This window comes from Setaria italica, chromosome IX (assembly GCF_000263155.2).
Source record: "Setaria italica strain Yugu1 chromosome IX, Setaria_italica_v2.0, whole genome shotgun sequence".
Taxonomy (NCBI): domain Eukaryota; kingdom Viridiplantae; phylum Streptophyta; class Magnoliopsida; order Poales; family Poaceae; genus Setaria; species Setaria italica.
In genome coordinates, this window is record NC_028458.1 from 49,314,606 (window position 1) to 49,335,878 (window position 21,273).

Below are 21,273 nucleotides of genomic sequence, written 5' to 3' on the forward strand. Positions count from 1 at the left end.
CCAGGCTCGCCGGCCACCCGACGGGCCTGCGCGCGGGCGGGCGAGAGTGGGAGGAGAGACGGGGAGAGCACCCACGAGCCGAGAGCGGAGGGAGGTTTTGGGGGTTGGGCGTATGGGGGGGACTGCCGGCCTCGGTCCGATTCCGGGGGGCGGAGGCTTTATCCCGGTGTTAGCTTAGTTTAATCGCCCGCTCGGCCGGTTTTAGGGCGATGCGAGAGGAGGGGGGCGGCGTTACCGGGGGAACGGAACGATCACCGTCGCGCTGACGTGGCGGCGCGCTCGGTCGGTCGCGCCCGGGTTTTGGCAGTTTGGCTGCTTCTGGCTTTCCCGGTTTCCCCCGTCTCCTCTTTGGCTCCCCTCGAATTTTTTTGTTTTCTTTTCTCGTGCGCGTGCGTCCGTCTGGTGGAGGGATGGCGTGGGCCGTGGGACGGACGGCCGGACGGCTGGGGGGCTGGGCGCCATTTGTCGGGGGGTGCTTTTGGTCGCCGGCGGGGGTGGGGGAGCTGACACGGCGCTGATGCGGTGCGGCGTCGGAGCCTCGGAGAGGGTTGGTTGTTTCCGACGAGGAGGACGGCGTGTGGATCGTTTGCGCTTGCGCCGTGCCCCCGTGCGCCCGTGCGCGTGTATGTTGGATGGCTTGGCTTCCCCGGTTTGTTAACCCACGTTGCCTTGCGCTGGCGCACTTGCACAGCGGCGCAGTTGGCTGCTGCTGTGCCGTGGACTTGTGGTCATCGCGCCCGCCGGAGGAGACGTGGGGTTATCAAAGTATTTTAACCTCGCGTCAGTGACGTGAGATTGGGTAGGCTAGAGATGTGCTCATTTTGTGGCCATATCACGTTGCTGACAGGCTTTAAATAATACGGTGACATGAGTGTTCCAAGCTGGGAGATGACAGTTCTGGAAGGGATTAGTAGACACATTGAGTATTGTTTGACGCTGATGTAGTACTAGTTTATTATAGGCTACCCGTTCTTGTTTTCAAAAAAAAAATGCTACCCCTTCTTGGTGTACTTTGGTAGTGTGCACGGAACAATTCTGTAGCAAGTGGGGGTGTGCCAGGACCAGGAGGTTTTTGCAGGTGCAACCATGCGAGTGGAATTTCTCTTTTCTTAATTTCAAAAAAAAAATCTCTTTTCTGAAGTATAACATCACCTAGTTTTTTTTATTTTTTTTCTTTGCTCGACACAACAAAAGCTGATACTTATTCTTTTTAGCAACGAAAAGAAAACAATGGTAGCATCTATACGGCTGTTTGCGAATTTGACGTGCCAATCAGAACCACGGACGGTTGGTTAAAAGAAAGGCAGTGAACGAGACGTCTGGCCTCGTTAGTCAAAAGAAGCAGGTGATTGGCTTGGTTGGCGACGGAAGCAACGCATCGAATTTTGGAAGTATCATCGCCGCGAGATCTGCCTCACGGTTCGTCGCTGTCCGTCGCTGTCGCTCACGATCTGTGACTGTCATCTACCCCGCTCCGTATATCGACGGTCCCGCCGCCGTGCCGGCGACGTCTTTGAGGCTGGACACCCGTACACGCGCCCCAAGCTAGCTCCCTTCTGTCTTCACGTGGCGATATTCACCGGCGAACCGCGAGCCGCACGATGCGGCGCTGCCACGTACGCTCTCTGCTTTCCATGTGCCCTCACGGCGGTCCACCGCTAGCGTTCGGTGCAAGACGGCTCGCGTGCGCTCGTCCCGGTCGGGGCTTGGCCTGGCCTCCCCAGCTATTCTGACGGCCGACCTTGACGCGACGCGCGGCCGGATGCGCCCGTAACTTCGGCCGCACGCCCATGGCTGCCGCTCTCTCCATCTCGCGCGCGCGGCAACGGCAGCAGGAAACGAACCGAATTGGCCAGGCCAGGCTCCAAGACGCGAGCCGGCACCCATACCCAAGCACGCGCGGCGACGCTGGCCCGGCACCCGCGCTAGCTGAACACCCGACCCCGGCCGAGCATGGCCACTCGTGTCGGTCCCTGGCTTTTCAGCTTGTCTGACGGCCGACCGGACCTTGACGTGTGATGCGGCCGGATGCGCCCGCAGCTTCTTCCGCACGTCCACGGCCGCCGCTGCCGCTCTCCCCAACTCGCGCGCGCGGCAGGAAACAAGCTAAGGGTGTGTTTGGTTTTGGAACGACGTGGGTCGGGTCGGAGCCGACCCACTTTTGTGGGTTGGAGCCAACCCAGCTCGTGTTTGGATGAGTGGGTTGGAGCCGACCCAGTTTTTTGTTTGGTTGAAAAAGTTGAGAGGGTTGGGATGATGTCCTTTTAACACCGTTAGCTGTGGGCCCCGCCTGTCAGTTGCGGGGCCCACCTGTCAGCCTCTCTCTCCTCCCTCCCTTCCTCCTCCTTCTTCTTCCTGGGGCCGCCCAGCCTCCTCTCATCCCCGACGCCCCCGACTTCTCCGGCTCCTCCGAGCCTCCCGGCGCCCACGCGCCGCCGGCCGCCTCCTCCTCCCTACGCGCCGCCGACCTCCTCCTCCTGCTCCGCCCCACCGGCTTCCTCCACCGCGCCCCGCCTGCTCCGCCCCGCCGCCGTTGGCCTGCGCCGCACCCTGCCGCCGGCCTCCTGCTCCGCCCCGCCGCCGGCTTCCTCCACCGCGGCCCGCCTCCCGCTCCGCCCCGCCTCCCACTCCGCCCCGCCGCGCCTCTGCCCCACCGCCACGCCTCCTGCTCCGCCCCGTCGCCGCGCCTCCTGCTCCGCCCCGCCGCCGCGTGCTCCTGCTCCGCCCCGCCGCCGCGTGCTCCACCTCGCCGCCGGCCTGCGCCGCGCTGCGCCTGCTCCCCCCACCCCCCTACCCTCCCGGCGCCGGCCTGCGCCCCGCCGGCCTACGCCCCCCACCGCGCCCCTCACGGCGTTACACGCTCGCTCACTGGGTTGGAATGGTCCGCTCGTTTTGAGGGGATCGTTCTAACCCGCATCTATACGGTATATTCCCTACGGGGGTCGAACCCAACCCACTTCATTCCTAACCAAACACGGGATGATGAGGGTCCGACCCATTCCAACCCACCTCGACCCAGTAACCAAACACACCCTAATTGGCCAGGCGCCAAGACGCGCGAGCCGGCACCCAAGCACGCGCCGCGAGCCCGCGACGCTGGTCCGGCGCCCGCGCGCGGCGCGGGTGTGTCGCGGAGCGTGTCGATCGTGCGCTGCAACTGCAATGCCAACCGCGCGCTGGGCGGGCGGCGCCGAGCCAGGGGCTGGGGGTTTAGCAGAATCGCAGCAACTTTTGCAGCTTTGCGATTCCCTTCTCATGTGATCGATGCCCCCGCGCAAGCACCAGAAATCGATCCGGTGTCGGAAAACCAACCTTTTCTTTTTATCGAGTCGGAATCGGGACATGGGAAGCAGCCTCTTACAATCACTGAATGAATCCGTGCCCGCGCCGTGGCAACTGGCAACCTTGGTTTGGTGCTGCCGTCGTCCAACCGCCCACGTACTTCCGCTCTTGCGCCATGCCGGACCCCGTCGTAGCCGCACCCGTCCGATTCCCCGGAGGCCCTACGTGGGTTCTCCTGAACGAACTTTCGTCGATCGGCTACCACCGGAGCAACGCGACCACCGCCACAGGCTTCACGAGCGCCCGGCGCGCCGTGCAGGTGTCCTTCGCCCTCGCCGACCCGCCGGGGGTCTCTCGCTGGCTCGTGCACTGCCCCGGCCTGAACAGACGTGCCTTCAGCGGAAGCCCCGGCCCGAGATCCTCAACGCCGCCGACGGCCTCGTGCTCATGCGCATCGCCTTCTTACGCGGCGACGGTCGGGCGGCGTCCACCGATTACTTCGTCTACAGGACCGGCCCCGGGGAGCCGTCGCTCCACCTGATCCCGGGCCCTGTCCAGAGGTCGCCTCGCCCAAACGGGTCGGCATCCTGCCCGGCGCCGGCGAGCACTACTTCGTGGTCTTCCCTATCCCGCAGTTTAATTAACCTGACACCAAGTACGAGATCGTCGTGTTCTCGTCGGAGACCCAGTCGTGGAGCTCCAAAGTGGCCAGGATCTCCAAGGACCGGGAGACGATCTGCGATGCGGTGGCGACGCATGAGCCTAGCAAGGCCATCGCCGCCGGAGGGAGCTCGCTGGCGTGGGTCGACCTCTGCCGTGGCGTCCTGCAGTGCAACGTGCTCGGCGAGGACCCCGTGCTGCGGCTGCTCCAGTGGCCCGTGGCGCCGCCCCGTGATGAACACCCTCCTCGTCCTTCAGTTCGCATAGACACGCAGTACTCTCCTCTCTCATTTCGGGATGCTACGTTGAGCAATGGCGCGATCAGGTTCGTTGAGAGTCTAACCTTGACGACAATGGTGGTTGGACGGTCACCGTATCGAAGAGGGAGACGGGTTCGAAGTATTGGTGCAAGTGTTTCAAGGCAGATATTGCTAGGATCCTGGCCACGGATTCGAGTTACACTGATCTACTGCGAGTCTGCGACAGGTGTGGGACGACGACGCCACCAAGGGGCTTGATGAACAAGGTGCTCAGTGCTCCCCCCATACTGAGATTGAGCAACGAGGACGTTGTTTACTTCATGATCAGCCTTGGGCCCGCGAACTCCGAACCATTGATGCTTGCTGTTAACGTCGGAGAGGGGCGACTAGAAGCAGCCGCGCAATCCTGTGTTAAAGGGACTTGCTGTCCATGCACATTCTTCAGGTGCATCGGTACCGATGAGACGAGCGATCCCTTCAGAGCCTTGTGCTGAAGATTCTAGTGTGGCTGCAAAACGAACTTCTTTGCAGCTCGGTGCATTTTCTTTTGTTGTGGAGCATGACGAGATGATGGAAGATGAAAGCATACCTGCTGCTGCTAATGTTATGCCGAGCAACAACCATTTTCGTGGGTCTTAACTTCCGCGAAGAAAAAGAAGAGAAGCAAGCGAGCAAGGAGCACATAGTTCAGATTGGGTCCATGGCAGTCGGAATAACAATCTGAATTATATAATTGGTAACATTATTTATCTGTTGGCGGTTTTTTTTAGCAATGATTTGTTACATCTGTAATGTTTATCATAGTGTCACGCCATGGCGACCACAAGTGATACACGGCGGCAACCACTTCAATACGCATCAAAAGACCATAGAAGTTTAATGACAACAAGTTTTTATGACTAGAGATTGTATCATATAATTTTGTTTGCTTTACACCCCTCAATATGGAGCGAAGACGTCACACATGCTTTTACCTATTGGTCCTTGGCTAACGAAATACTTTTTACCAAATGTTTGCGGAATGCCCAGTACATAATTTCAACGCCAGAGAAAAGAAACTGGAAGCAGTTGAAACTAATCTCTCGAACAAAGATTCTTTCCACGTACCTTCTCCAAGTTCTTTAATGTGGTTCGATCAAATAGCCACAAAGAGTCAACAGTTAGCGCTTAGTGACAACGTTTTGCATTGTAGCACTTTTCAAGTGATAATGACACATATTACAACAAAGTCGATACCACAAAGGTTTCAATGATTCCCACATTAAAGTTAAACAGATAGAGACCACAACTCTGTTATGCTAAGCAAGCATACTAACATACGAAGTAAACGGAAGGGGGAAAAATCCCCAGAGGTCATCTGAGAATGACGACCTTTGTTCACAACATCACGTTCTTGGACTGGTTAAAGAAAACCATACCCGGTGGCAAGCGCACAGATGATCCTATTCCCAGACGGAAGCAAACAAAGAAAGCTCCAGACTAAAAATGAACTACATGTACAAGCACACACTACATGACTCCAGCTCCAGTTGCTAATGCATCTGTAAAGAATGCGAAATTAGTTCCAAGTTGTCATGTTGATAACATCAACTGTTCAGTAGAGACAGATAGGGACTGCTATTCGCATTATACCAGTATCAGCTGCTCTTTTGATTGCATAATGAATAAATGCATCGCCCATAACATAGAAGAAATTTATAAGATCAGTAGCTAAGTACAACAGCTACTGACATGCTTGATACTAGCAAATTGATGTCAAAATTGTAGGGGTTTTCTTTGCGAAAGTCAGAATTGTAGGTTAGTTATAGCTACTTGTGCTCATAAAATCCACTCTTTTTATTTTATCAGTAATTTTGTTTCTTTGAAACATACATTTCCATCCTTACAAAGGTACTTTTAAAAAAGTTGCGTGTATGGGTAGTTGTGCACAGCAGTGTTAAAGTTACAGCTAAATCCATTCAGTAATTCTTTCTGTGTAAAAATAAGTCCAAGTATCCCCTCGAATATAATGAAAGTTACACACCTCAATTGTGAAACAGTCATACTAACACCATCAGCGATAAACACTGGTGCCAGCAACACATCAACAGTAGCTTTGCTATGAACCTAAAAAGAAGAAGCAGGACAAACCTCATAATTGGCAGCAGCATCCACGGGTCCTCTGGACTCAAGCTGATAAACTGCAAGTTGCTCTCTCCATCAGAACATATCTTAACGGCAATGTCAAATGGAAAGTTCTGGACATGTTAACTTACATAAAGCAGGACACTCTGATGCCACATCTTGAATCACTTTGCTCTCATGATCAGGAACTCCAGCAATAGCATTGGGCTTCACATCAGAATGGCTTCCAGATACCATCTGCTTTGAAGATAGGTCTCTAGTGAAAGCAGACTTTTTATAAGAAGGGCAACTAGATGTTAGCCTCTCCGACGACAATGGAGACTTCTTGTCAAAAGAGCTAACAGAAGATAAACGCTTTGAGGATGAACTCCCCATGCCGGGAGACAATTTTTCTGAAAGCTTATCCAATGAGAGGTGTCCAGAAGAAGAATCCATTGCTACTACAGATTCTCTCGGGCTCAATTTTTCAGTGGAGGATCTGCATGCTGGCTGGATTGATTCATTGCTACAAGGAACTTTAATCTCGATGTTCTTCAATAGATCAAAGTTTTCTTCATCGAACTGCTCCACAATCACAGCCTCAGAGTCATCAAACTCAAAACTTTCGTCCAGTTTCCTCTGAAAGTCTGGTTGGCCCATGGCATCCTCATCATGCTTGTCAGCAATGATGACACCCACATCAATAAGATCGTCACCAGAGTCACATTCCAGGCACTCATCTACTTTAAGTGTGGCAGTGTCAGTGTTTTTGTCTACTGCATTTGCTATAGGCGTATCTATCTTCTCACAACCATCAACGTCAAACTTTGGTTGGTTCACTGGCATGCCATGAGCAGTGAGAAGCTCATCAAATAAAGGGGTCAAAGTGCCAGCACTCTCATGGCGCACTGCGTAACTCCGGAGCTCACTTTGGATCCTGTGAATTGGCTGTCCACAAAAAATCAAATGTGTTATTTAAAGGAGCAGTATTGACATCAGGATTAGTACTTAACTATAACATTATACACAGGTGTCAAGCTTCTACGAACTGGCTATACAAGCACAAACCACAAAAAATAAAACATCGCAGTAGTAAAATGGTAATATTTAACATGCATACGCAACCATCACTTAAAATTGCTGCATAGTTTATCTCTCACCTGAGCTTGGCACTCAAACGCAAGGCGAAAGAATGCTGCAGCAACCCAGTGTTTCCCAACAGACTCAGCCAAACGGATCTGGGCTAGCCAGTATGTAGCTGACTCAAGCTGGTCGACCGTGCAACTGCTGCAATTCTGCGCGCTAAAGAAGGGCGTCTCTGCAGCCAAAACGTTTGCTGGCTTCTCTGCGGCTCTCATAGCCACCATCGGCGTGTGCCCAGCCGCGTCGTCAGCATAAGCTTTCGCCTTCTCTCCACTCCTGGGGGCCGCCGCCCCCACTTCAGCCTCCTGGAAGCTCACTCGCTGGCTCCTCTTCTTGGCCTTCGCCTCCAGATCCGCACCCGGGGCGACTTTCTTCAGGGGCTTTGCGGCAAACTTGGACGGCTTCGTCGCCCTGACCGGATTCGGCGGCGACAGCTTCGAAGGCTTCTGCGTTGCTGGTGGCGACAGCTTAGAAGGCTTCTGCACTGCTGGTGGCGATGTTTTCGAAGGTTTGAGCAACGGCGGCGGCGACAGCTTAGAAGGCTTCTTCGGCGGCGGCGGCGATACCTTCGAAGGCTTCTGCAGCGGCGGAGCTGGCTTCTCGACCGGGACGTTGTTGCTCCTGGTGGTACCAAAAGCGCGCCGTGGCGGCCTACAAAAGCACACGAGGCTGACCTCAGCAACGAACCGGAGAGCACACAACAACAAATCTAGAGTGAATCGAGAGACAACGAATCCTTGCCGTGGTTGTGGGGCGGCGGTGGCGTTTCCCGTCGGCGACCTCTTGGCCATCCTCGTCGCGCGCGCTGCGGCAATAGACTTGGGTTTGGGCGCCGCCGCCTTCAACGCCAGCGGCGCGGGAGCGGCAGCCAGCCGGCGCTTCCCTGCGCATCTCGCGAAGTAACTCACCGAATCGAACCGAGAATTAGGGAATGTGACGCTGGACTCTGGGGAGAGAGTTGCCGCTTACCTGGGAAGGGGGTGGGGTGGGGATCCATGGCCTCTGCGAGCGTGCGGTGTCCTTGTGGGAGCGATCGAGGGACGACGAGCTGATGAAACGGCGGCGTCGCGGTCGCGGAGACGTGGGGCGAGTTGAAAGTGGGGAGATGGGGAGTTGCCGTTGGGGTCGGCCGATTGGTGGGTTTGAAATTTTTTGAACCGCCCGCTCCCCCTGTCCGAAGGAGGGGAAACGAGTGGGGGTCGCGTTTTTCGCTGGGCCGAGCCTTAGGTGGGCCCCACTAACTGCACTCGATCGAACCGCCCGAATATTTACCTAAAGGTAGTTCGGCCCATTTGATTTACTGATGATTATACGCCATTTTCAGGAGCCAATCAGGACGACATCAAAAGGGGGCAAAACACCATAATGATCCATTCAGGAGTAACTACTGCTAATGATCAGTGTGGCAACCAATGGATGAAACTGATAAACAAATCAAAGTGATACTGCAGTAACTAAATCACGAGGGATTCAAAGCACAGAACCACAGGGTTAAGAAAATAGATTTGCCAGAAACTCGAGGTACAGCTTTGGCGTAACATTCAGATGCCCCAACACCACCAGGGCATATCACATCTAAAAACACTACGTCAGTTCCAAACATGCCAATGTTAGTTACAACTTAACACCAGCAAACTAGCTGGTCACAGTTTCTCGTCTTAAGACTACAGAACCAGCTTTCTAGGGCTCCTGCTGACAAAGCCAGCATGGGGTCTACCATGCCTCACATTCAGCTTTCCATATCTGAATCAATAACTGACAGGAGGTTCAAGGCAGACGAACCGATATGGATTCCTCTAACCACACCGCAATAGCCAGCATTTATTTGGTGGCAGAGAAGTAGAATGGCATCCCACAGAGCCGTTCTTCCCTGGAAGTGAAAACATAGATGTACAGCATCAGAACTAGTTATCAAAGGTTCACTGTTAAAGCTTAATAGTCAATGAGTACAAATATGATGTGAACAAATTCAATTGGGATGACGAATCAACGGTTGACAGAGGTAACCTAATAGCAAAAGAAATGAAGAACATATCAAGAGAATAAATATATCAGTTTATTTCAAGTTTAGCAGTTTAGTTAGTGCAAGCATATACTTGTTAAATGAGTCTCACCAACTGTTCAAGAATTTATTCTGGTAAATAATCGTGTTCATAGCAAATGGCAGACAAGCAAGAGCCTCTCTAATAATATGCCCATTAATTCTCAACCACTTCTGAGCTGATAGCTAAATGTTAATTCAAATCCAACCTCAAACATATAAAACTACCCATTTGCTACCTTTCTTATAGGTTTGTTTCTCTTGTTTATCCTTAACTTCCTACAGTGTGCATCTTATTAAAAGAAACACCTCCTAAACTTAAACAAAGAAATACATGACTGGATTTGGAATAGTAGCATTGTAGCAACCATGATTATAGAAGAACAAATGAACTAACAAATCACCTGAAGAGAAAACTGCAGCTTCTTGTCCCAGTATAAAGCAAATATTGGAGGACTCTGCTTGCTCACAGCCAGGATAAGAGCCCCTGGGTGAATAATTGCTGGAACACCTGATATCAGAGCAACATACTTTTCCGGGAATCTCTCTTTTGGTGGAAGAACTCCCAGAAATAAGGGATTTTTACTGGACTGGGCACCAGAGTAGGAGGTAGGATCAACATGAAGCATCCATTTTGGATGTTCAAGGAAAGCAGCAAACAGGTACAATAGAAGGTGCGAGTCAGTAGGTAGCTCGCTGATCCACTTCTTCTCTGATTTACCGTAGCCATTTCCATGACCCATGTAATCATAGTTCTTCAAACACGTTCCTTCAGCAAGTTCTGCATTGACATAGAAGCATACAAGTTATACCAGTACTAATTCTAACACCGTACGTATCTTATTATTACAGGTTAGGAAATTTTATGCAACAGAAGGCTCTTCACTCAGCTACTTTAACAAAAAAAAGTGAAAGCAAGATATTCACCTTGAACTCTCTGAACAGTGAAATCAGCACGAACACTGCTCTGCGGCAACAAGCCTTTTATCAGCTCTCCCTTCATCAGAGTGTTGAGCCTTTGATGCTCTGTAATTGCATCGATACATGTTTGAATAGCTGGAAGGAGGGGGTTCTGTTGTGGCTGTTGTGGACTGCCAAATGTTTGTGCTGTGCAGAGAAAATAATGATTAACAGGTAAAAAAATCACATACTAAACTTTAAGAGTAAGTTGACTTCACCCACAGCACAAAAGCATTGTTAAACATGTTGACAGAAACACGCAAAACTACAGCAGGAAAATGTCAAACCACACCAGGAACTCACCAACTGGGGCATCTCGAGAACGTAGGAGTGTGGAGCGCAATTGATTAAGAATGCCATCCTCATCAACTGTGACAGTCGGTTGCCAATCTTTAGTCCCGCCAAGAGGGGATAAGGTAACTGGTGTTGTTGTGCTTGGCAGATCGCTTCCAACTTGGCTAACAGTAACTGAAGCCCCAACAGTAGCTGTAGTTTGCTTAACCTGAAAGAGTGAAAAATAAGAAAATAGAAAAAAGGGAAGATAAGCAATGAAAATGGAGTAGAGATGAAGGGTCATGTAAAAGGAATCCCAAAATTGTACACCTGAGTATGGCTTGTTTTAATTTTATGGACAAGTGGGTTCATCACAACTGAAGAGAACCACTGCCTGAGACTATCTCGCCACTGCTCAATCTCAGGATATACACCCAAACTCTCAAAGGCCTCCACTGCTTGCTCTAAGGACATCGGAGGTGGAAGTTCGCCTTCGCCCTTTTTTGGTGGTGTGCTGTACTTCTGATGGGAACTAGGAGACATTCTCACAGGCCTCAAAGGTGTACTCCTTGCTGCGCCAGAAGGGGTGGTTGATGTGGTGACTGAAACAGGAGTAGCAACGCCAAAGCTTGAAATGGTTGCTGGAGGAGTTGCAGTTTTAGTCTCTGAATCCGTGATTTTGTCAATATTTTCATCCAAGCCAGCCAAGAACTGCTCCAGCATTGCCTCTGTCTGTATGCCCTTTGCACTGCCTGAGCTTTTCCTTGACCATGGAGTTGAAGGGGAAGAGACTGATTTCTGCAATGGGGTGGAAGGTGACATTTGCAATGCCGTGGTCAGTCTCTCACCACCAGGGCTCAAATGGCTGGAACCAATCCTCGATTGCCCTAAAGGCCGAGATGGTGTGTAGCTGAACGAAGACTTCCTGATAGGTACAATTGGCTCCGAGGGTGTTGATGGCTTCGTCTTGGGAGGCCTTTTAGTTTGCTCACCCATCCCACCTCCTGAACCTGCCGTCTTTAACCCAAGAAGCCCTAGTTGGCGTTCAGACAAGACAACCTTGTCATCCTTAGTCAGTGCCTTCTTCCCATTGTATAATATCAGTGCCCTGAAGAATGCCAGCAGTGTAACAAGCGCAACAAGACCCAGCACTGCCTCCACCATCTTAAAGACAAAACCTGAAAGACAGAAACAGGTTAATGTTGGCAGATGCACCTCGAGCCCAACAAAAATTCACCGTCCAGCATTTATAAACACCCAGATCCTGTTGAACGGATCTAAACATGGGGATTTCTATGGCATTAATGCGTGGCAAACTATGGTATTTCTACAATCACCTGCTGTGCAATGAAACCAAACGACGCATTCTTGGCACTAGGCATTTTCACAAACACCTCGTGTGCAAGCACAGTGCACTGAAGCAACGTTCGGGATTTCCCCAAACGCCCAACCGAGCAGAGAGACGGGAGAACTTACCAGCAACGAAGACAGAGACACCCGCTCTGCCGGCGAACATGACGAGCTGCTCCGCCCTGGAACAGCATCGAGATACGAGAAACCAGGCATCGTTATAGCATGGGGTTTAGGGTTTAGATGCAGAGGGAGAAATCGTGGGCATCAGGGCTGTTTGAGCTTACCGGGAGGAAAGGGCGAGGAGGGAGGAGGCGGAGGCGACGGGTAAGACCGCGAGGACGATGAGGACCGGGACGGAGGGGCGGGCGCTGCGGGAGGCGAGAGCGCGGGTGAGGGACGGATTCTGATACACCGAGAACATGTCCCGCGCCTTGGCGCCGCCACCTCTGCCGGGCGAGCCGACGCCGTGCTGGGACCCCATCCGCCGCCGCCGCCGTGACCTGCCTGAGGGAGGCGATGCGCGGCGCAGTCAGGCGGAGGGCGTGCCGGCAGCGAGCTAGCTATTTGAAATCGGGAAGCAGCGGAGTTCGAACGCAGGACGGACAGCGTCGGATACAAGGCCGTGTCTTTTGGTTGGCCTACTTTCAGATTTGAACTGGCTGGCATCGGTGATTGCAAATTTGGAGACGCGTTGGTCGGCACTCGGCAGAGAAACTGGGCACTGATCTCAAAAGAAGTACCTAGAACGATGAAAACAAATGGCACAAATACCATGTAAAAGCTTTGCACGAGCATTTCAAATCAGGCCATGGTTACCCCAACTCCCAATTTTGACACTATGCAAAAAGAAGATTCCCCATCACATCAAACTTGCGGTACATGCATGGAGTACTAAATGTAGACGAAATTAAAAACTAATTGCACAGTTTTGTTGTACTTTGCGAGACGAATCTTTTGAGCCAATTAGTCAATATTTGAACAATAATTCACAAATACAAATGAAACGCTACAGTGCTGGCACAGTAATTTTGCATCTCCCAATTTAGCCAACTAAACAAGACCTCAATTACAATTGTGCACTATCGGGCAGTCATGACCAAGACACTGCACATAGTTTCCATAAGTTCCACAAGTACTTCACAGTGCAAATACCGCTTATTCCATACTTGAATTTAATACTAGATTTGGTTTTCTTCTCTTTCTTCATTTACTCATATGCCATATCATCTTTTATCCTAAATGGCAGCTCAGTTAATTCTATATACACCATCCTAGTTATTGGGTTGGGATTGCCGGATAAATATTGATCGTGGCACTGGTCAACTAAACCACGTAAATGCAAGTCAGCAAATACTTCCTTCGTTTCAAATTATAGATCGTTTTAGCTTATTTAGATTCATATATTTGATTATGATATCTATGTCTAGATGCATAATAATATCTATAGATGCATAATAATATCTATGAACCTAAAAGTCCAAAACGAACTATAATTTGGAACGGAAGGAGTAGTTGCAATTGACCATTTTAGTAAATACGAACCTATTTTTTTCATATATAAAAGGAAAGATGTAACATTATAAGCTCGCGTCAATAATATTATAACCAAGCTAAGATTCGTATTCTCATGATGCTGTGTTTTATATCACTACAAACAGTCGTTGAAGATGCGGTTTAATAGGACTCTAGATTACCATAGCATCAAATGCTTGCCCCTCGACTGCATTTTACGATTCTTAAACTCATACAAGATTTGAGACTTTTGCCTAGAGTTTTAGTAAAGTGGCTGAACTAGTCATTTTATCAACTAGTTTTCTTCTGATCGCTAAATGTTAGTCGGTAATTGCTTGTCCTTGATTTGCGGGAACTCTCGGCAAAGTCGCATGCAAGGTCTAATCACCTTTGGCCATGGGGCTCAAAATAATACCAAAACATACTTGCCCGTCGGCATCTGCAGTAACCTCTCGACAAATGTAGTAATTACAGTTGTTATCGTGTAAGAATCATCTAGACTAGGGCCCGCAAGTATACCAAAGATCATTAATCTAACTATTTCTTAGTTGAGTCTATTTTGCAATAGTGCAGGACTACAGAATTACAAATTGATGGACAGAACTATTTGAATTTAAAAAGCTGTATGTCAAACCTGTAAATTCGATGTACGAGTATGACACAAAAACTACTACTGCTGTACAGGCTTATTCAGGGAAAACTACAAACTATAGATCTAGTTATCAAATATTGCGAAAATTGCATATATTGCAACCTATATGCTCTAGCATTTTCCTTCTTCCCCACGCGGCGTCGCCTCCCTTCTTTGCTTCTGGCACGTCCGCGTCCGTCCCGCTCCACGACGCGTTCCGTCCCCCACCCAGCAACACAACACGCAGAGGGCGCCAATCCCCGCGACCCCCACGCCAATCGGAGCAGGGAGCCGGCGCCGATCGAATCAACCCGCCGGACCCCAATCCCGAACCTCCCCGCCGGGAAACCAAGTACCCATCCAATCCTCCGCGACGCGGGCCGGGGAGGCGAGAGCGCGACCATGTCCGGGGCCGGGGATTACCAGGAGATGGCGGCGTCGGTGCCGCCGTCGCTGAAGGCCATCACGCTGACGCACGTCCGGTACCGCCCGGGCGACCATCTGGGCCTCTTCCTCGCGTGGGTCTCCCTCATCCCGGTCTTCATCAGCCTCGGCGGGTTCGTCTCCCATTTCCTCTTCCGCCGGGAGCTCCAGGGCCTCTGCTTCGCTGCGGGGCTCCTCGTCTCGCAGGCCCTCAACGAGCTCATCAAGCACTCCGTCGCGCAGTCCCGCCCGGCGTACTGCGAGTTCCTCGAGGCCTGCGACTCCCACGGGTGGCCGTCCAGTCACTCGCAGTACATGTTCTTCTTCGCCACCTACCTCTCGCTCCTCTCGCTCCGCCGGTCGACCGCGCGCCGGGTGATCGCCGCCGTGCCGTGGCCGCTCGCCTTCCTCACCATGCTGTCCAGGGTGTACCTAGGGTACCACACCGTCGCGCAGGTGAGAGCCCCTTAATTTCGGATCCGATCTGACTAGATGTGCTTTTCCATCCAATCGTGCATTTCTCTGCTTATTTCCGATGCCACTAATAAATATGCGGTGCCCTGTTTCGCTTCTAAAAAGTTGATAATTGTGCCCTTGCTATGATTTCCCTATGCTAAACAAAAATTCCAAATGTTTATGTATTTCTAGTGAAATTTTATTAGTCTCTTTAATGCCTTTTAGGACTGAAGATCACATCTTATATGCATAATGAGCTTCAGATGTACGTACATCATCAATACTGTGGTTTGCAGTGAACAGAAAAAGTTTGCTAAGATTTACCATGAAAGGAAATTTTGCATGTCTATTTTCCACAGAAGGTAGGACAGAAGCAACTAAGATCAGCGGCGCAACAATTTCAGGTTTTGCCGCAGAAGGTTGCAAAAGATTGGTTAGTGCAGTGGTTTAACATGTGTGAGACCATGGCAGCTTACAACAAAGCCTTTTTGTCCAAAGCCAGTTGGGGTAGGATAGCAGTGAAACCCAACACGAGTCACGAAAGACCACAGTAGTTTCCACAGATATATTATATGTCCTAAGCTTATCAGAAGGGAGAAAACACAAACAGTTTCAATGAAAGATACAGAAAAATTAGCAAGTCAATGCATTTTTTTTACCATTTTGAAGTAAAACTGTGGAATGATCCATAAACATAAACAAGAAGAGCATCCGAACTTTAAATTCGTTGTTTAGTCAATCAAGAACCAGTACCCTGTTTTTTTGGATACTATCATAGTGTCATTCATGTTTGTACCTGAGGGCATGCATTTATCTGAGTAAAAAAAGGTTCTTATATCTTTTTTTCTGTTAAAAGACTATGTGGCATTAGTTTTTGTGGATGTTTAACAATGCTTACATTTGTATGAATCTATTTAGCATTGGGTTTGTCCAGTAAAACAATTGCATGTTTTGTCCATTTGTCTGTAGAAGTTTGGCGCATAGTAGAATTGTTATCCATTATTTAATGCAATCTGGATCACAAGATGCTCCTTTAGATTGGTTACCTGTGTCCTTACTTGACCTGCTTATTTAAATTAAAATGGTTTGATTTATTTTTTTATTTAAGGCAAAGTATGAATATACTATGTCTTAAAAACTGAGTTTCGATTTGATAAATTCATCAGGTTTTTGCGGGAGCAGTAGTGGGCCTTGTCTTTGGTGCTATCTGGTACTGGATTGTCAACACCATGCTTGTTGATTACTTCCCCATGATTGAGGAGAGTGCGATTGGGAGATGGTTGTACATCAAGGATACGTCTCATATTCCGGATGTGCTTAAGTTCGAGTATGATAACGCAAGGGCAGCAAGGAAGAAAGTTGCTACTGATTGAGCTTGTAAGTTGTACCATACTAATTTGGGTTTGCTTGTTAAGCAGATGCTGCTCAGACATGAAGCGCTAAACTAGATACTGCAATTACTTTTTTTTTTCTATTTGATTGGAAAAATCACAATTAGTAGTCCAGCAATCTTTCTTACTCTGGGAAATCTGAACATTTTGCTAATTCTCGATTGAGCCATCAACATGTTCGCTCCATATTCTTGGTATTGTTGAAATTAACCTAGATACATGAGAAGCTATTGTTGGCTCTATTTAGGGTCTGTTTGGTAGAGCTCCATCTAATTTTGATTCTTTATGGGAGCCGATTCTCTGAGAGAAGTGATTCTGTGGCTAAAAGTGATTATCTTTGATTCTCTAGCATAAACTCTTAAAATCAGGATGGAGAATCACTTCACAAAATCAGGAGAAGCTATTTTTTTCCAGCTCCCAGGCTCTTAGTTTATTTCAGAGAATCACTTCACACAATCAGTAGAGAATCACTTCTCTCTAAAAGACTGTTTGGCAGAGCTCCTGCTGGAATCAGTATAGAATCAGCTATGAGAGCTCTGCCAAACGCACCCTTAGCATCTCCAAAAGCTACCGTTGCCTATCAACCTTCACCTCATTTTATCAATTTTGATTTTTCTGATAAACAAGTTAGACACCTATTGGGAGAGTATAGACTCTAAACTTGATTTACCTTATAGCATTTTTATGACCTTCACATAATAATCCTTATTTTCACTGTTCAGATCAAATTGGCTCCAACCTTTATGTATGTGATAAACTAAATTGTCTTCAATATGCGGAACTGGTCCTCATATTTTCTTATGTCAATGCAGGTTGTGCTTCCGGATTTCATTTTGAAGTTGTTCAAGGTGATTATAAGAATGTGTGCGGCATGATGTTTGCTTCGGTTATGCTGCACAAGGATACATGTAGTGGCAACATTCAGTAGGAGAAATGGCTATTACAGCTTGGCATTTTGCCCTTCCTGGGCATATGCCACTGCTTTTTTTCTCTCTAATTTTTGTTGTCATTTTGTTTTTCGTAATGACAGTTTGATCATAACTTGATTGTTTACATTTAGAAAATGACATGTGAACAATACGTAAATTCATCTCCAGCTGGACATCTCCAGCGTCCAGATTATCTTTCGTTGGTTCTCTGTATCTGTAAGATAACTGCAATATGTCGCATCATATGCTGCTGATACATGATTACATGCATGATTTATGTCAATTACATGGGCATGATCTCTACTAAAATTTTCCGAACCAAAGGAGATTGCTAGAAAAAACCAACATTTTCAAGAAAACGGAGATACTGCACATCCCAATATATTAAATGTTTCAGATTTGAAAACAAGGATTAAGAAAATTCATGAAGGAAAAGGGCCCATTTACTAGACAAGGGAATAAAAGGTCTAAGGAAATAACTAAACATCCACAGAAAGAAAGTCACACCACAAAGAAAGAAACAGTCGGAGGACCACATTTGCCTGGTAGTAATATGAGTCACTAGCATGGGAAAGGTTCAGGTGCTACCGCCCCTCTCTGGCAACAATCTCAAAACGCCAGAGACAGACAAGTATCAATCAAGCTCTCCATACTCTCCTACATATCGCCCTAAACATGATAAAAGTATCATATCCATTCATCAGGCTTCAGAAATCTCAGCAAGCGGGTAGGTGACACCGATGGAACATTGGCATGCACATCAGGAATACTGGTTGTCACTATGAATCTTGGCTTGTCACTGCTACACCTTCTTCGCTAGAAGGGGTCTCAGGAATACTGGCAGAGGGGCCTTGTTTCCTTTCTGCCTGTAGTGAACGACACAGGGATTCAAGCTTCTCCTTTTGATTTTTCAATTTCTCTATTTGCTTCTTTGTTAGCTCACGCTGCAGAGGCATCATAAATGGGTTGAGATTAGCAAATACAATGGTAGTTTTCCAAACATGGTAAAGGAGATCAAAGTACGGTACTAAAAAGCCAGGAAGGTAATAGTTATCGAAAGCTCTGGTCTGTAGCTCTGATTTAGTGAGCTTTTGTGAAGCACCCATACCTCTTCAATGAGCTTCACGAGAGCAATATCTGAGTTCTCACACTTTCCCTTCAGAAATTCATTCTCCTTCTTCAGACTCTTTATCACCGAGATCATCTGATGCAAAAGATCATACGAGACAGACTTCAGTCAACAAACAACTGCTGACTGATAATGCAGATACAATGTTATGAGCATTAACCAAGACAAGCTGCAGAGCATACCTTTTCCATCTCCTGCTTGTAAGTTTCAAAGACTTCGTTGCTTTTTGACAGGGCATCCTGAAAAAAAGGCATAACAAAAAAGTTTTAAGTGGTTCATTTTCTTTTTGAGGTGCCAGAAGTTTTAAACTTTCATCCACAATGATAAAAATGGCCACCACTAAAGCAGGTAGAGTGCGTGACTATTTTCACATGTTTCTTGGGTTTCATCTACAGCCTACCCCAACTTGATAGGGACCAAAGCTATGTTATTGTTGTTGTCTCCTGGGGACCATATGTATGCTCTGGCCAGCTGGAGATGGTCTTAATGTACCTGAAACTGCTGAAATCTCTCTCCATCAGAAGCTAGTTGCAATCGCAGGTTCTTCTCAGTAGTCATAAGCTGAGAAACTTGCTCAGCATATAACTGCATTTGGCTATGTTCCTGAGCAGCCTTCTCTTGCTGTTGTTGAAGTTTCAAATCCGCAAGCTCAAGTTCCAGCATCTTCTCTTTCAGCTACACATGCCATAACAAGTTAATAGCACGGCAAATAGCTTTTAAAACTAGAGAGATCTATCGTGGTTGTACAAATATCAATGAGACTCAGAGGTCTATCAATAGGACAAAAATAGCATACTTGGTGAGCATATTTCTGCTGAGTAATATTATATTGATCAGCAAGATCTTTGAGTTTACTTCTCAACCTACAAAACCAACAACTGTCAATATACTTGACTAGAGATGTCCAAAGGGACTTTAACTAATGAAGTTGCTAACAAAACCAACTAATGAAACTCCCAATGTTCAACATATGCAAAAGCTCAGTATCTTACAGATTGTTCTCTTCTAACTGAGCAATGCATTCATTTTTCTGCTCCTCAAGCTTGACACTCACATCCTACAAAGATAACGTGAAAATCTGATAAATCAGAGCAAAAAAATAGACATGCAATCAAAAGAATGAAGAAACTTGTATATCCTTATCCTAGATCATAATCAGATGAAGCAGCAACCTTTATAGCATTATTGAATTTATCAGACAATTCCATACGCATGTTCTGCCCGTCTGTCGACACCCTTCGGCACTCTTCCTGAGTCAAAGATGCTAAAATGGTATAGCAACTGGACAAAAATGCAAATACCTTTTCTAATACTTGACTCAAAGTTCAAATACACTGAACATACCTTTAGCATTTTATTTTGACGCTGAAACTCCCTACAAAGAGATTCTAGTTTTTCTTTGACTGCATTGGCTGCAAGGACCCAAATGTTAGGTAGATGGATTCTATGAGCACAATGTGCGCACAAAATGCAAAGTACTCAAGACACACATGATTTTTAGTGAAGTTTCAATTAACATTACTTTCTAATTACATGGACATAGAAGGGCATTGATCCGACCAAAGAAACACATGTTTTTCGATGATGATTTAAAGGGAATCACAAAGGGAGGCATGCTTTCATTACATTCAACTGTATAACAATCATAGATTCACATTACAACTTACCTGCATCCCTTTCTGCCACCACTTTGTGGTATTGCTGGGCAAGTTCAAACAGCTCTCTGTCCTTACGCTTCACGACCTTGCGTTTGGGCTCAGCAGTCTCCTACAAAAGCAAGCAAATCAATTCCCTTCGAAAAGAACTAATTGTTCTTATAGACGTTGATATGATACTACAAGATGAGCAATCTCAGCATCAACAACCTTTTGTTTTTGAGCAGTTGGAGATCCTGCTTGCTCAGCTGCACAGCTCTGCTTCAAGGATTCTTCAGCGTCTGTAACAAGAACAATAAAACATGGTAAATAAACTCTGCCTCTAAGCTACATTCGAAGCTCAAACTCCGCACGGTGAAGGAAGAACGCACATAATGGTCCCATGTTTACTCTGAACTGGAAGGAAACGGCTGCCGTTCAGAAATAACTTAGATCAGGAAGCTACGGAGGGATCACCTCTTGCAGCGCCGGTGGGTCCGTGCTCCCCTGGAGCGCGTTCCGGCTCCGCAGTGGCGTCCAAAGAGAGTGTCTCCAAGGCTTCGGCGGCGGCCGAGGAGGCATCCTCGACGGCCGGGGCGGGGAGGGAGGGGTCGCCTAGGGTTTCCCCGCCGCCTGGGTTGGTGGCAGCGGGCCGATCGGAGTCGAGCGCGGCTAGCGGTGGATCATCCGCGACGGGCGCGGGGGATGGTGGAGAAGCCGTGTCCGCGCCGGAGCTCTCGACGAAGCCGTCGGGGAGGGAGTCGGCCTCCGGGAGGCGCGTCGCCGGCGAGCCTTCCATTGCGCGCTTGCGCGTGTGCGCCGCTGCGCCGCACTCGCCTTCTTTTCCCCGAGAATTCCCGTTTAGCACGGTTCCGCCCGGCGCGCCGACGCACGACGACGGCCTTTGGATCGGCTTGGAAACACTGGCAGCCTTTGGATTGGCTTTGGACGTCGGATAGAAAGCGAGGCAAAGTCACCCAAACCGGCTCCCTCCGCACAGCTCGTCTCCGGCCGGCTGAGTACAAAGACGACGGCGTCGGCGTGGCGACCCGACGAGCCTTGGTGCTCACGGATCAGGACAAATTCGATTTTT

The 21,273-nt window shown here is 48.6% G+C and overlaps 5 protein-coding genes across 5 annotated transcripts in view; 1 reads left to right on the top strand and 4 right to left on the bottom strand.

The window, feature by feature from the left end:
• LOC101769880 (serine/threonine protein kinase OSK3) overlaps positions 1–169 on the bottom strand; it is a 5,990-nt gene extending 5,821 nt beyond the window's left edge. The window contains exon 1 of the mRNA XM_012843081.3: positions 1–169. The gene's annotated coding sequence lies outside the window, so the exon portion shown is untranslated.
• A 5,204-nt stretch (positions 170–5,373) lies between these two features.
• On the bottom strand, positions 5,374–8,604 carry LOC101769207 (nascent polypeptide-associated complex subunit alpha, muscle-specific form). Its single transcript, XM_004984788.3, has 6 exons — positions 8,418–8,604; positions 8,190–8,331; positions 7,466–8,099; positions 6,458–7,253; positions 6,333–6,382; positions 5,374–5,743 (listed from the first exon to the last, which is right to left on the bottom strand). The coding sequence occupies exons 1-6, from the start codon at positions 8,443–8,445 to the stop codon at positions 5,735–5,737; spliced, it is 1,659 nt and encodes a 552-aa protein (XP_004984845.1). The 5' UTR covers positions 8,446–8,604; the 3' UTR covers positions 5,374–5,734.
• Positions 8,605–8,914: 310 nt separating this feature from the next.
• Positions 8,915–12,716, bottom strand: LOC101768793 (transmembrane protein 209). The gene is made up of 7 exons (XM_004984786.4): positions 12,360–12,716; positions 12,199–12,254; positions 11,053–11,900; positions 10,753–10,951; positions 10,417–10,596; positions 9,894–10,270; positions 8,915–9,318 (listed from the first exon to the last, which is right to left on the bottom strand). Exons 1-7 carry the CDS (start codon positions 12,554–12,556, stop codon positions 9,178–9,180), a joined length of 1,998 nt encoding a protein of 665 aa, XP_004984843.1. The 5' UTR covers positions 12,557–12,716; the 3' UTR covers positions 8,915–9,177.
• A 1,648-nt stretch (positions 12,717–14,364) lies between these two features.
• Positions 14,365–17,624, top strand: LOC101768391 (lipid phosphate phosphatase gamma). Its single transcript, XM_004984785.4, has 3 exons — positions 14,365–15,097; positions 16,264–16,474; positions 17,301–17,624. The coding sequence occupies exons 1-2, from the start codon at positions 14,621–14,623 to the stop codon at positions 16,468–16,470; spliced, it is 684 nt and encodes a 227-aa protein (XP_004984842.1). The 5' UTR covers positions 14,365–14,620; the 3' UTR covers positions 16,471–16,474; positions 17,301–17,624.
• A 218-nt stretch (positions 17,625–17,842) lies between these two features.
• On the bottom strand, positions 17,843–21,111 carry LOC101767990 (alpha-taxilin). The gene is made up of 11 exons (XM_004984784.3): positions 20,658–21,111; positions 20,412–20,482; positions 20,214–20,313; positions 19,891–19,958; positions 19,719–19,796; positions 19,539–19,603; positions 19,343–19,409; positions 19,039–19,221; positions 18,729–18,785; positions 18,526–18,621; positions 17,843–18,361 (listed from the first exon to the last, which is right to left on the bottom strand). The coding sequence occupies exons 1-11, from the start codon at positions 20,977–20,979 to the stop codon at positions 18,197–18,199; spliced, it is 1,272 nt and encodes a 423-aa protein (XP_004984841.1). The 5' UTR covers positions 20,980–21,111; the 3' UTR covers positions 17,843–18,196.
• Between the last annotated feature and the right edge of the window lie 162 nt (positions 21,112–21,273).